Genomic DNA, 15,935 nt, shown 5'->3' on the forward strand with positions numbered 1-15,935 from the left:
CTATTGTTGTACTGGCACATTAGTATTTTCATCCATAAAAGCAAATAAATAAAATAAACAAGACTTTTGAAGATACCTACTTGCAAAGGTACAGTACCGTGAAACGTTATAGGCACTTGTGTAAAAAATAATGTTATAAATACATTTTATTTGTCAATTAACTTCTGTTAACTAAATCAAATCAATATTTGGTGTGACCACCCTTTGCGTCTTAGGTACACTTGCAGCTGTCTTGGGGCGTCTTGAAGACATTGCCACAGTTTTTCTGGATTAAGTCTCTTAAGTTTTTTCTCTTGGCTGTGTTTACAAAGATATCTTACTGTATCGTTACAATTAATGGCAAAAGAAGCGTTTGAAAATGTTAACTAAAAATATTAAAATGGAAAACTTAAAATGAAAAACAACAGTTAGTTCTTAAATGCCCGGTTTCCCAGTCAAGCGTAGCTTAAGCAAAGACTATGCCTTCGTTAAATTAGGATATTTGAGTTGATTTCATACATATGTCATAAAAAACATTACTGGTGAGCATCTTGAGAATAAAACTGACATGTTTTAAGATGTCTCAAGTTATTTCCATTCAAGACAGCTCAAACATTCATTTTAGTCTAGGACTAGCCTTAAGCCTTGAACGTTACCTAACTCTGGGATAAATGTTTGCCTATATCTCTATTATGTTTTGTTATGCAGGGATAATGTATAAATAAACCCTGACAGGCAATCAATACCCTGATGTAAAGCTCATGAGAGCTCATTGTATTATAACATGCATGCTGGGTTAGTGCTGTAGTTTTAAATGGCCTCTTCTGCATTTATCAATGCACTAAAGCTTCATATAATGATATGTTATGTTGGGTGAAGTCAGCTAAAATGGGCCACTTTTTGGGTAATTGTCTAAAGCCCGGTTTCACAGACATGGCTTAAGCCAGGACTATGCCTTAGTTGAATTAAGATATATATGTGGCTTTTATAAACATGCCTTAGAAGAACACATTACTGGTGTGCATCTTGAGACAAAACAATGGCACTGATATATTTTAAGATATTTCTGGGCAAGTTATATTTTAAGACAGGTTCACACATTCATATTAGTCTCGGACTCGCCTTAAGCCTTGTCTGTGAAACCGGGCATAAAAACCTGTCAAATTAAGTGGGCACATCATCAAATTGTTTCTTTTTATGTCAGGTCTCTTATGTCACTCTGTATATGTAACGTGTAATGTTCTGGTTCCACAGTAGTTCATTTTTCAAAAGTCCCCCTGGAAGACAACTATACCATTAACACATAAAATGGGCCAGAAAAAAATCTACTGAACATGCCAATGGATCAAGGAAAATTTTAATTTCAAAACAATTGCATGACAAATAACACGTTAAAAGTTGTTCTTAAATGTTAGACAATCAAATAAAAAAAATCAAAGATGGAATCACTTGAATAGGGGAATGAGCTACAGTTCACCTAATTCACACACGCTTAGTTTAGTCATTATTCTACATGTGAAAAATAGTTTGAAACTATACCCTGCTATTTCTATTTTGGCTATAAATGTTACAGCCATGTCATATATTGCAGTAGCAGACCCTTGTAACTGGTTTGAATGACATTTTGTACAAAAATGTACTTTTCTTATATGTGCTGTTATGAAGTTAATCATAATGGCTGTTAAGTGCAGTTCATTCACAAATTCAGTTACACATGTGTTTCTTATTGGTTACATTCCCAAACACAATGAGAGGCAAGACACTGCGCATTTATTCTCTTTATTGATACACTACCTCAGAAGAGCCTATGCCGCACGCTGTTCCCTTTGAATAATTTCAAAAAGCACTGCAGTCTTAAAAATTACAAAATGTTACATACAAAATGTACATGAAACAATAATACAAGGCTCCGTAAACATCATTTGAACCTGTACTTTTATTTTACAAACCATCCAACCTACCCAAACTTGAGGAATGACATCCATTTCAAAGTATCAAAAATAGAGTTATGGTGTCTGTGTTGTCAAAAATGGGAACACATTGTTCAATCTTTGGTTTATAGAAGAGAACAAAAATAGGAGCTTACCCAGGGGCCCAGCTTTATCCCATAACCCCCCTTTTTTTTTTTATTTGACTTAATTCTTTAAAAGCTATAACTAAATCAAACCCATAACTTCATGACACACCTTCTCTAAAATGTTATTTAACACAAGTTAAGGCTTTCCTACTTTATATTTGATAGTTTAAATTAAATAGTCAAAAGTGGCATTGAAAACACCTGTCACTATATGTAAAGGTTTACATACAACTTACATACCGAATAGATGCAAGAGTAACAAACAAACCTGCTATTTGTATATTTGAAAATGTCACACCACCATTTTCATCAGTCCTTGCATAGCCTAATATATATCAATGTGCTTTTATACCATCCAAATTCAGAGTTGTTTAAAGATACAAAAACAAATATCTACAATTCATTTAATACAAACTGACATTAGCGCATACGCACAAAAACGTTAAGATGCTTGCTTTGTGCATAAACAGATACACATGTTGAAACACAACTCTGTCTGGCATACTACTCTATGAATAAGCATCTCTACAGCATCTAGTCTAGAGGCATCAAGGTTTTTCATTTTTTTGTATTTTTGTTTTCTTAAAAAGCAAAAGGCAGGTTTATAGTGCATAGCATCAAACGTGTACATAACAGTCATCATTACAGCTGTAAGTCTCAGAATTGATAGAAAAAAGGGTTTCATCGATTGCGCCAGTTTTTAAGAATTAGAAAAATATCCACACAACTTTCAAATCCAAAATTCAAGGCATGGAGTAAAAACATACATTTGCTTGAGCCAAATCCTAAACAGAGAAACCGCATCTGCGTCCACAGCATCTATTCCTCTGTACCTCAATGCAAACATAGCACATTCAGGACCAGAGGAAATCTCATCGTGTTGACAAAAACAGTTTAGGCCAAAATGAAAAGAATAATTATTTCTCAAACTGTGAACAAAAAACACTGGCTGTAATAGTCTAACATAGGTTTGGATTTTGATAAATATATTAGAATGTTATATTAAAGTCTACTTGTTGATTGTCATGAGGCAAAGGCCTAATGGCCAAAAAATGAAAAAACAACCAGTTTTATATTACATATTGTAATTTCCAAGACTTTCAACTTGCAATGCATATGTTCACGCATAACTGTTTCTCTAACCAAAGGCACATCGCGACATCTCCGCATAGTCAACATATTATTATGTTTGAGTTCAACGGACATAAAGCTCCAGACCGTTCGGTCTTCAGTCATCTTGGAGTTCATGCACCTGTACAAAACATCGATTTTGTCTTCAGACTCTGAGAACAACTCCTTTGAAAGCACAGCACTGTGAAATCTTTTACAAACACAATTCACAGCACTCGAGAACACAAGATGTAGGTCTGTTACTTCTACGTATAAAATACACAAACATGATTCAACAGTGTCCTTGCCAAAAACAGAAGAAAAATCTCAGCCGAAAGCCTTTTCCATCACAATCACAGCTAGTACATAAGGCATTTGTTCAACCTGAAGAGGAACTGGGCCAATCATTAAACAGATTATCTACAGCTCAGAAAGGTCACTAGACATGTGGAATGTTGCATATTATTATTACTACAGACTCAGTGGAGCGCCCGAGGGCCTCTCCACTAGGGGGCAGCACTGGGAGAATGTGTACTTAAAAAGGCGGTGTTTACGCTGGTAAGAAGGCGTGGACATCTTATTCTGCAATGCATATTCTGTTCAGGCATGAGGGAACTGCATAGCTAGCCGATACGAAGGGTTAATCTGCAAGCTACAAATAATACATCATGCTGTCAGAGAGCTCTGAATTATAGTTTTTTCCAGGAGTAGCTTGTGCGCCCGACACAAATCCAAGTTTACTCCCACCTCACCACACCTGCATATGTATATGCAGTACGTGCATACACAGCCCTACTCTCTCTGTTCTTACCATATTCATCTCCAGCACTTGGGCGAGTGTGGTAATTTTAAATGAAGCAGTAACTGTTGGTGAAGGTTTTGACTGCTTCTGGATCCACGCTGGTCTTTCAGGACTTGGTCTGAACAGGGCAGACAGCAGGTTTAGGTGAAAGCTCCTTGCCCGGGTTCTCTGCGGATCGTCTGAGCATCTGATGTGGGCTAGGACTGACTGCGTGCTGCTGGAGAACCCCCATGAGCCCCAGGGGCTTGAGACATGTCTCTGCCTATTATCTCATTCACTAAAACACAAAAGAAAGAAAAGACATTCTTTAAATTTGAGAGTAAAAACTGTTTAGTATTTGAATGACAGTTTTTGTACATTTTTATTATAAAATAGATTATAACAAAAATTATAATGACCATTATTTTGCCCAATAACGACAACTCACTGACTTTAGAAACAAAGTCAATATTAGATAAATTAATAATAAATAAATATAATAAATAAATAATTTTGTAAATTTAACACAGGATTCAACTTAATAATGTATATACACATAAAAATATATACATATACAGTATACATAAAATAAATGCAAAAATAGATCAAGTAAAATATAAATGCATACATTTAAAAAAGTAATACAAAAATAATAAAAAAAGAAATAAGACAATCCTTGCTAAACAAAATGCGCCACGATCCTTGTTTCATCTCAGTTATTTTTTTAAATAATTGTTGTAAGCCAAAACTGAAAATAGATTAATTGCAAAATCCTATTCTGTATGTAACCATTGAAGGGCAGTATTGAGCTACAGTACCTCAAGAGCTGATGAAAATAAAAGACAGATAGTGGTGGGCAGAAAGAAACCTGAAATAAATAAACACAAGACTTTGGTATGTGACACGCTCAGCCAATGGAAAGAGAGTCAGAGAGAATTGCTGTGGATATAACAGTGTGTCATCTGGGACAAGTGTGAGTGTACATGAGTTTGTGAGTGTCAGGATGTCAGTTCTGTCAGCGGCAGTCTTATTAAATTGACCACAACACAAAGGCTATAAAACCATCCTGCATTTCTGTAAAAGCTAGGCTTTGCTACAGGCAGTTGCATCAGTTCATTATAAGTTTAATGGCCTTTGACTGCATTTCCTTCAGCTTGATGGCTTGCCTTTTTAAAGCACTATGAAAGCTTAGTTTAAAATTGATCCAATGTTAAAACATATGTTCCATATCCCAGAAGGCACTGGAGTGAGTGTAGTAATTACTTTAGCAGGCCGGGAGACTGATGTTAAACACGCAGCCAAACATTTTCTTTTAACGGGACGCCCCAGCATGGTTCAGATTAATGTAATGAACGTTTCTCTACGTGCTCTAGTAAAGCATGTTTCCTCAAAGCTGTGTAATGACTAAGATGTAGCAGGCACAACAGCGAATACTGTTGAACATACAGCTATGATAAAATCAATAACAGTTCACAACAGTTCACAGATCAGCTGGTCAAATAGAGGGAGAGGCAGAACTAGCACTTTTCATTGCTTTGTGGAAAAAATGCTCAACACACGGCAGGTTTTGACACAGCACGACATTCAATCATCAGATTTCCAAGCCTGTCATCAAAATAAAAAACACATCTATAAAAGGTGATGACAAATCAGACATGTAAATCTGAAGGGCGGGTTTGATTGTTGAAAGGGGGCAACTTGGGGCCTCGGGTATCATTCATGCTAAACGGGTACCTGCCTCTGCAAGTGAATTAATAATCCCCGCATTCCTCATCCAGACAGCCTATGAACGGCGAGCCCGTGCCCGACTGGGATGGACCAAGGTTTCACATTTTCCAGTAGAACTAAAAACAGGTGAGTTCAGTCAAAGAGAACAAAGAAGTTGGTCTGTTCCCACTCAACACAGGATTAAAGCTAAGCTTTTTTAAACCACCATCAATAGCCATGTATAATGACATGAACAGTCATTTGCTTACAAGACCTCAAAAGATCGAGAGCTGGATTGATACTAAAAATAGCATTAAAGGAAAATTAAAGAATACATGTTTACATGCGAACGATGACTGAGGTGCTAAAAGGTGACAGAACACCCTATAAAGAACTATACTGAAGGAAAAATATTTCAACCGTTTAGAGTCATTTACATTGTAAATATAAAGCAACTGAAGCCCTAAAAAATGTTAAATGTCACTAGAAAGTAATTTTAGCATTGCCGTGTCTAGTATCATTCAGGTTAAGCGGTCTCTAGTCTACACTACTCATACTTCCTTACAAATTGTGGCTATTTGTTTATTGAATATTTTATCTTCTGGTGTTTTACACACAGTGTGTGATATTTGTGTAACTTAGTTTATTTGTTAGGTTTAGGTGTTTTCTTTGATTGTAGTACGTATACGTGCGTCGGCTTCACGCGGTGATTAGAATTTTTTATTTTGGTGTGTTTGCCGTTCAGAGTTGTTTTGGTACATTGTGTTGTGGTTGATGTTATTATTTGTTATGGGTTTGTGTGCAAAAGATGAATGTTTGAGTGTGTGTGTGTGTATGTTTCAAATGCCCAGCCCCTGTGACAGATCATCCTGTTGGCGTAGGCGGCTCTTCCTCTTGCATGAACACACTTCACACATACAGACCTGCTTTGTGCCGATTGTGACTTCTGCTTTAAAACCCACTCAACGAACCACTTGCCTCTCACACTTCATAAACGTACACTTAATTTACACACACACACGCACACACACACACACACACACACACACACACGCACGCACACGCACACACACACACACTGCACAAACCTGCGTTGCACAACCTCACAAACATTCAAAGGGCAGCACCTTCTGCACAAATAATACTTACACAATGCGTCACGTTAACATGCACAAACAATCAAAGTGTATATAAAGCAAAAAAGAGATATACTGTAAGGTAAGGATGTGTGGAGTTTATGAGACGTTATGCTTTGGTTCACATTTTACCACTTAAATTAATGGAGAAAGTCCCTCTGTACAGGTTATTTACTTGTCAGTTAAATCAACACAGATGGGACGTTTCCCAAAAGTAAGTCAATTACAGTCTTTGCATGGTGAATATTATTCATAATTGAAGCTCGAGAACAATATAAAACATTAGACACGAGTGACATTGTCATTCATAGAAATGTTAATGCATTTACATATCCACAAGATTAAGTCTGTAAAGAAAGACTCGCTGAAATCTATTACAAGAAGTTGGAACCTAAAAAATGAAGGTACATATTTTGTTTTTTTCAAGAAACAGAAATAATATACAATGTTATGAAATATATTTACAGAAATGTATATCAAATTTACATTACAGTATATTTGTATTATATTTCAAGTGCAACATTTAAAACCTTATTCATTAAATGTGTCATAAATTACCAGCTGAAGTGTTTTTTCAAAGCAATAACAATATTTCACAAAAAAGCACAAATGAAAAAATAAAGCAAAATGAAATGGGTGCACACTTTACACTGGAATAAAAAACCCAAGCCAAAACAAACATGCAAAAATGTAAGCTTTTATATAACTTTTAAAAAGCAAAGCTCAAGTACACAGCAAGTCAATAAATACAGACAGCTATTTCATCAGTGCCTGTGGTATTGGCAGATTTTTAAGGGCGTTGAATTTAAGCGAAGTAAATTTAGAACGCCTCTGTGTTTACTCTGTTTTGAAGAGGACTTTCTTATTTCATAAATGATGTACTTTTCTCCCCTTAAAGGGAGACTTTACTAGCAAATCAAAATTTCCCCATGTTTTACTCACCCTCAAGGCATCCTAACTGAATATGGTTTTCTTCTAGAAGAATAATGCAGTCGGCGTTATAATACGACGTATCATTTTACTTCCAAGCGGTAGAATGGGAGTGAACGGGTTTGAAGCTCCAAAAAGTGCATCCATCGATCAAAGAACTCCTTGACACGGCTCTGTATTCTTAACAAAGCTCTTCTTAAGCGAATCGACGCATTTGTTTAAGATAAATATCCATATTGACAACGATGTTAACGATAATGTCTAACATCCGTTATCCCTCAGATCCAGGCGAACGAGAGGCTTGTTTTTCCAGCAAATGATACAGGTGTGTCGTAAGTTCAGAAGACCTTTCTTAAGACCACAGAGCCATGTCGAGCAGTTCTTTGATCGATGGATGCACCTTTTGGAGCTTCAAAAAGTCAACACCCGTTCACTCCCATTCTACCGCTTGGAAGTAAAATGATACGTGGTATAATGACTGGATTATTCTTCCAGAAGAAAACCATATTCAGTAAGGATGCCTTGAGGGTGTGTAAAACATGGGGAAATTTTAATTTGCTAGTAAAGTCTCCCTTTAAATCAAACGCTTTCTCTGTCTCACCTTTTCCAATATTAGGTGAAATAAAAACACTGTACTTCCTCAAGTTCATTGAAGCATAAACATACACACTGCAGTGTGAATACATGCTCTCTTTACTCTACATCTGGACCATTTCGACAGCAAGTCACGTCAGGACGGAGCAGCCAAAACAAAACTCTGGACACGGCAGTTGCATTCACATTAAAGCAGCTTACTGTAGACAATTTAAAAAGGTACAGTATGATACATAAATCTCAACAACATAGTATACTCAGAGAGCGAGTGTCTAAACTGAGACTGGTGCTCTGTTGATATTAGCGAAGCATCTGACTCAGTTAAATACGGGAAGTTACTGTGCAATATATCGCAATATAGCAGAAACAGACTTCAGAGGTTTCAGCGTCGTCTTTCCCCACATGTAAGAAAGCATGATTCATCTCGATCGCTTTCACATAATGCCTGAGACACTCAGAGCAGAGTGTTTAAACAGGGGATCCTCTCTGGATGAGTGTTGGGGGGCATCCCTTATTAACATATAATACACCGAGTCTGAGCCTGAAAGCTCAAAGTCAGTGATATTGGTGTATGGTGCTGCCCCGAATCTGTGAATCACTGGACTACTCAAGGCTCCGGCTGACCGTTAGCAGAGATAAAAAGAGCCGACCATCTTCGGACAACCTGCGCTAACAATGACTAACCGATTACCATCAGTTTTCACTGCTTCATTATGAAAGATTTTAGGAAAACAAAAACGGTTTTATTAATGGGAATATTGAAAAATGAGGTGCTCAAGAATTACAGTTGCGTCTTCAAACATTAAATATAAAACTTTATTCCACTGTAGGTGAGATTCCGATAATGATACAAAGTGCAGCGGGTGCGATGTGATATAATGGAAAGTATTAAAGCAAGGCAACATTGACCTCATCAGAGAACATTTGTTTCCATTAAAAGAAAAACTTCAAAAGTTTAAATAAACTGATGAGTGACTTTAGATCTACAAAGTCTAATATGTCAAATCTAGTTTAAGTTCTCTGCTCATCTTTAATGACCTGAGCAACGAGAAATCTCTGGATTTAATTTGTATTATTAGAAGCGCTTAACTTCTACGACACGAGCAACGCTTTGCAGACCACCACACCACAAACCTGAAACCTTAATGAACTTGTTTGAAAATAAATGCAGAAGAAAGAGAGAATAAGAGAGGGAGCACAAGGGAGCAGTTAGTTAGGTCTGTGAATCATATGTGGATTCCCCATTTTAAGAGTCAGTCAGTGATTCATCTCCTAATCTTTGACCTGAGGCATAAGTTAACTCTTTACCATGTTTAGTCACTGGTTTTAATGACCAGCACAGCATAGCCAGTGGGGCAAAGGGATTTTTAGCAAAACTTTATGGTAATTCAGATGCTATTTTACAGAATCAGCATTTATTTTGTATGTCTAAACCTGTGTTCCAATATGTATCCAATATGTATCTGTTAGAGCCACTGCAGTTTTCTCATCTATATGTTCAAAATATTAATTGTCTTTACTTGTTTTAATAGTTTTTACGTATCGTTTCTCTTCAGCAAACATGTATTAATCCCCTGGGGCCAGTTGTTTAAAAGTAATCTGATTTCATTTCGGCTCGGCTACCGGATTGGATCAAATCTTAAAAAATGGGTCGTTCAAAGGCAAAACATGGATTTTGAATTTAGATTAGATCACAAAATCCAATATAGGTTTTGATCTGAATCAAATGGTCACTTTGTGTTGTTCAAAACTTTTTAGTAAGATTGGCATATGTTTGAGCCAAAAAAAATCAGGATTATACTGATCCCAGCAGAAGGGTGGATTTCAGGAACAAAAAAGTAATAAAACTGGTCAGAAATACAACATGATTTACATGACATAATATACACACAGACATTTTTATTTATCTTTTTTAGGCACCATAAAATAATTTAAATGTAAAGTGTTTTTTAATCACAGTTTGTAAACTACATTGTCACCATCATCAGTGATGAACCTGTAGTTCTTCGCTGGCGAATGCAGTCTCTCAGGTGAACACAATGCAATAGTGATGAGCGGGTCATCTCATAACCCGCGGGTCGGGGCGGGTCATTAAAAACAAAATAAAAAAAACATGTATGTTACGTGCAATTCCCTATAGCCTATATTAAATATTTGGTCATATATATTTTCATATTTTATTAGGTTCTTTGATAAGGTTAAAATACGTAGGCCTACGTAGCAACATAACTTGCGTGATGTCCCCAAACCGAATACACGTCACGAAAGCGCCAAGCAGCTCCCGCCGCCAGCCACAACAACATAACAAAAGGAGAAATAAAAGTGAAGATGGAAGACGAGGTGCGGGAGAAATTAAGGTCGGGAATTTACATCATTAAAAAAAGAAGGTCAAGCTGCTAAATCGAATGTTAGGGACCGGTTCTCAGAAATAGCTGCAGCAGGAGACAACAGCAGTATCGGCTAGGTGAAGTGCAAGTTTCTATGGTTCATAAGCGTATATTGTTGCCAGTTTACAGGGCGATGTAATCTAATGTTTCCAAGCACTTTTAGGCTGAAATAAAGCCTGTTTTCATTTACATACAATGCCTAGTATATCTATTTAATGGTCGCGGGTGCGGGTCGGGTTGTAAAAATAGATACAGTGGTGCGGTGCGGGCTGGACAAATAATTTCATAAAAGCGGGACCCCGACCCGCGCATCACTACAATGCAAAACTGAAAGTCTTTTGAATTTTTTTGTTTGCCGTTTTATATGTCCGTTTAGGGCCTCCGTAGAGTATTAGCAATCCAGATTTGTTAATCTGAAAAAGTGTGTATTTGGATTTGTATTTGGTTATCCAATTCAGTTTTGTAAAAAAAAAACAGGACACAATTGAAACGGATTACCTGATCCTGAAAAAAAAATGAGATTTCTAAATCTTGATCATTCTAATCCAGATTAAACTTTTTGAACAACTGGCCTCTGGAGTTGTATGGATTAGTTTTATGACAGATATATGTGCTTTTTGGAGCTTCAAAAAATGTGTCCCTCTCCAATCCAATTACCCAATTACAGATTGTGTCCAACTGAAGAAACCTAGGATGGCATGAAGGTGAGTAAATTATGGATTAAAATTCATTCTTGGGCGAACTGTTCCTTTAAATTACATCTACAGTAGCAGATGCTTTCTTAAATGATTATTAAAAAACAAGCAATTTATTGCCTATAATAATAACTACACAAAAATAGTGAATTACAAGAGTAAGCAGAAGCAGAACAAACGCTAGAGAAAAGGTGTAACTACAAAAAAACTACAAAGAAAAGAATACTTATTTGAAATATACACAACCATGAATTTAATGGACGACAGAGAATTAATAACTGTGACTTAGAGTTTTCCTGGTTGGAGAGCGCAGTCCTGTCACATCAGTTCCCAGGGATCTTTGCACTATGCCACATATCTACAGCCAAACACCACAGCAATGCAAACTGGACAGACCATAGCGCCACTGCCCGCCTTCGCCAAGACCTCAAAACGACGTTCCAGAGTCGGTAATTGTACGGAAAGATGACATGAAACCAGGTTTCCACTAGTTTCCAAAGAGTTTGTTGATTGTGTTTAACAAGCTACATTGAGCCCAGAGCTCTGTTTTTCCCCTTATGCACTCTTTTTCCCTCCGAGATGAGAGAAGTTTTGTTATTCATTTGACACAGTCGTTTAGCACTGGCTAAAGACCACAGACCTGGAATATGTTGCAAGACGGAGTTTCTGTACCCACAAACGGAAAGAGGGAACCACGAAGAAACAGACGGATCAGATCAGCGCAGAAGGTTCTTTAAAGAACTGATTAACACGCCATTGACAAATGGAGTTGTTACTCTGGTAAGGTCCATCACATGTCAAATAGGAGACACTGATTCTCATCTGCAGTGGGGAAATTCAAGAATCAAGCTAAGATATACGCTCAGAGAAACAGTGTGTACAGGAGGATGAGATACAGGACCCAAAGACAGCAGGCTTTGCCTATTATTAACCCAGATCAGTGCACTCACGCCGGGGTGGCAGCTGCACACAGACATGGAGAACAAAGGAGCACACGCACATGCCTGTGTACACCATAGGCCTGATCTCAAACACAGACCTCTGAGACAATATTCATTATATAAATTTAAACCGACATGATGACAGAGAGAAGAAACTAGAAGGAAGATGGGACGAAACAGAGTAGAAAAAGAGAGGAGACAATTCAAGATGAGAAGAGTGAAAAGAGGAGACAAGATGAGAAAAAAGGAAGAGAAGAGGAAAGAAAGAAGACTACTGTATGTAGTGGCACACTGGTCCTTCTGCTCAGCACAAAGAAACCGGTCCAAACTCATCAGGGAAAATATGGCATCCAAACTCCTTATGCTCATCTCACACACGCACGCACGCACGCACACACACACACACACACACACACGGTCGCTTGCCAAATAAGTGCTCTAACAACCGATATCATGCTAATTAAATTGATCTTTTTCTTAACTCTTTAATGCTTTGCTTTTCTTCTTATTCTAGTCCTTCTTTGACCTTTCTGTAAGCGTGTGTATGTTTGCTTGTATGGATCCCTGTATTTGTCGTCCATCTGTCAGTCTGTCTGTAGCCCCTCCCCAACACCTCCTGCAAAGTCTTTGACATCACCTGAGCCATCTGTTCACACACACACAAATACACACCACCGTACCACTGAATCTTATTAATCGAAAAACAAACCCTGAAAAAGTTCCATCAGGTTTCATAGCTCTCCTCATATTTTGCCTTTCTTAATAAATGGACAGTTGACAAATAAACCATAAATGTGTCCTATGGTGCGACAGCAAAAATGTAGAAAACAAACTGTTAATAATATATTATTTTATAAGACTAATATTTATTTTTATAATATAAATTAGCATAACGTTGCTGTCCTTCTGAAACCTTGCGTCTCCACATTTCGTGCTTTTTTTTGCCATAAATCATTATTATTAATCACCCTTTATGTTTGTCACTGGGTTTTATCTAACTAATATTGTGTATTAAAAAGTGCTTGTCAATTTTGACAACACTGTATTTAATCATTAAAAAAAGTAGTGTTTTTTCCATTTCCTGAAAAAGTAAATTTGGACATCCGAGGTTTCAGAAGGACAAAGACGATAAGAGAGATTTATCTTCATCATATGTTGTTCTACATTTTTCCGGTATGTCACACCATAGGACACATGTAAGGTTTATTTGACAACTACCCAAATACATTTTTATCACCTCATCGTAAGCACAGCTCGATGTGGAAGCTCAAATAAAACAAAAGGACCGCAATGTCAAGTGTGATCTCCACCTACAATACCACATGCTGCTAGTCAGCACTATTAAAACCAGTTTAACCAGAATTAAAACTGCGACTGAAGTGAAAGACCATGTAAACATCTAGATCATATTGCACTTCATCAATCTACACTGACATATCACACAACTCCCAGAATGCAATGCAACAAATAGACAAAGAACCACTGAATTCTGCTGAAAAGTGATTCATCAAATGGAACCGAAGTATCTGGGCTATAAAAGTGCCGGAAAAGTGTGATTAAGAACGGCAGAGTCTGACTGATACGTCAACTTATATTTAAATGTAGTGAAACTTTCTGCCAGCTGCAGAGTGCTTACAGTTAACCGTGAAGAGTGATTCATGATCCTCTCATGAAGCGACAGACCAAGAAAGAAAAATTCACATGATGTATAGAGGTGCGTATATTTAAATATAACCATTATAATAGACAACAATGACATTTTGGATGTTGATAACATAAATAGGTCTACTGGTTTAATCCCAGTGTAACTACTGGTTAACAGCAGTGACTGCTGTACTGTATGTGAAAGGCGGTTGACTGGAGTCACTGGTGTTCTCTTCTATTTGCAGTTCATTTCTGACCTCCTTAAAAACTCACAAAGCTGAAGAGCTTCAGACAGAGTGACACGGACCCTATTTATAGTGCGTGCTGTGGGGAGGACACAGTCCCCGGTGGAATCAGTTCAAAACTTCACTTTAAACAGGTTCAAATCCATCCAATCTCACACGTTGAATGCATGAGAAAGCTTGCAAGAGTCTAATCCTGCAGTATATATGTGCAACATGCATATGCATCGCTGCATGTGTAGGCGTTTCTTTAACTTTGGGCACCTTTATTCTTATGTACTTGACAGCATAAACCCTCTGAAACCACTTTTCTCACACTCACGACAGTTGTTTATTCAACCTGTCTAGTAACAATGTCCAACTGTGGATCACGGGAGAAAATTCGATGGTTTTCAGAAATTCCGAAAATGCTGTAAAATTAGACTTCTTGGTTTTGCTAGACTAAGTTTAGATGTAGAATTTTATGCATCCTAAAGACACTTTTTGAATAGTTTAACAGATTACAGAAATGATCAATTTCAAAGATAAAATCAGAAAAAAAAATTCTGTTCATAACTTATATTCATTGTGTTTTTTCGCACATCACATTTCACATTTGAAGCATAATCTTCTTTAAAACAACAACAAAAAAAACGTATACAGGTGAACCTTGTAACCCCAAAAAAATAATCATTCTACAATGATAAAATTATGAACTAATAATAAAAACTTTCCCATAAAATGTTCAAACAACAAGAAGCAAAAGGTTTATAATAAACCCTTACTAAACCATAACAATACCTAAAGTTAAAGAAACAAATTGCAATAGGCTTCTTTAAATATTGAATTTGTGGGAGTGTGTGTACTGTGTGACCTCCGGCAATGTTACCATGTTTTGAACACATTAGTGAATTAGTCCGGACAAGTCCATGAATTAGTATGTACCCAAGAGTGTGGTTTTGTGTGTTTTAAACATGGCTACGTACGGAGGGGGCAGTTTTAATTTTCAGACAAATACTGGATCCTTCTGGACTCACACATCACTAAACACACACTTGTCTAATTTGAGACTCAAGCTGTTCATTAACTCCGTCTCACTGCACATTTGAATGTGTAACCCACAGTAAGACAGAAAGCAGAAGTGACTCCCCATGATTAAACTCTGATCCAGGATCTATATCTCATAAACATGACAACATCGCTGGATCCTGTGCTGCTGAACTACAGCACTGGCCTGAACATACCTCTCATCGGTCACTAACTAACAATAATCTACCATGATGCAGTGCCAGGCATCGGCTTCAATACAATACAGACTACACAGATATTTAGTAAATCGCTGAGATTTCTTTTTAATAGGAAACCATTGTGGTCTGTTGTCTGTAGTTCTCACATAAACACATCGTCTGCAAGAAATATCCACAAAAACACATGACATGTCACTTATGGCAGTCTCTCTCTCACTCACTCCCTCTATCTCAACATGTGTAAACTACTATTTATATTTTAACGCAGTCTATTAAATATATACACAAAGCAATGCATAAATACAATTTTTTTGAATTTGTATCGCAATCTCATGTAAAAATGTCTCAGCAGTACGATCACACCATGTTAAATTTGGGGTTATTTAACTTGACTAGAAATTATTCATAGAAATGGATGGTCAAACATAGCACATTGCATTGTGGGATGCTCTATTGTGTACTGTATATTATGGTATACTGCCCAAC

The 15,935-nt window shown here is 37.1% G+C and overlaps 1 protein-coding gene across 2 annotated transcripts in view; it reads right to left on the bottom strand.

The window, feature by feature from the left end:
* Positions 1–1,326: 1,326 nt before the first annotated feature.
* The window catches only part of nfatc3a (nuclear factor of activated T cells 3a), a 109,869-nt gene continuing 95,260 nt past the window's right edge, over positions 1,327–15,935 (bottom strand). For both annotated transcript variants that reach the window (XM_057342600.1, XM_057342592.1), the window contains exon 10: positions 1,327–4,245. In XM_057342600.1, coding sequence (XP_057198583.1) covers positions 4,166–4,245 — 80 coding nt within the window. In that variant the 3' untranslated portion in view covers positions 1,327–4,165. The remainder of the gene's footprint in view (positions 4,246–15,935) is intronic.

The sequence above is a fragment of the Triplophysa rosa genome, linkage group LG1 (assembly GCF_024868665.1).
Source record: "Triplophysa rosa linkage group LG1, Trosa_1v2, whole genome shotgun sequence".
In the NCBI taxonomy this organism is placed as follows: domain Eukaryota; kingdom Metazoa; phylum Chordata; class Actinopteri; order Cypriniformes; family Nemacheilidae; genus Triplophysa; species Triplophysa rosa.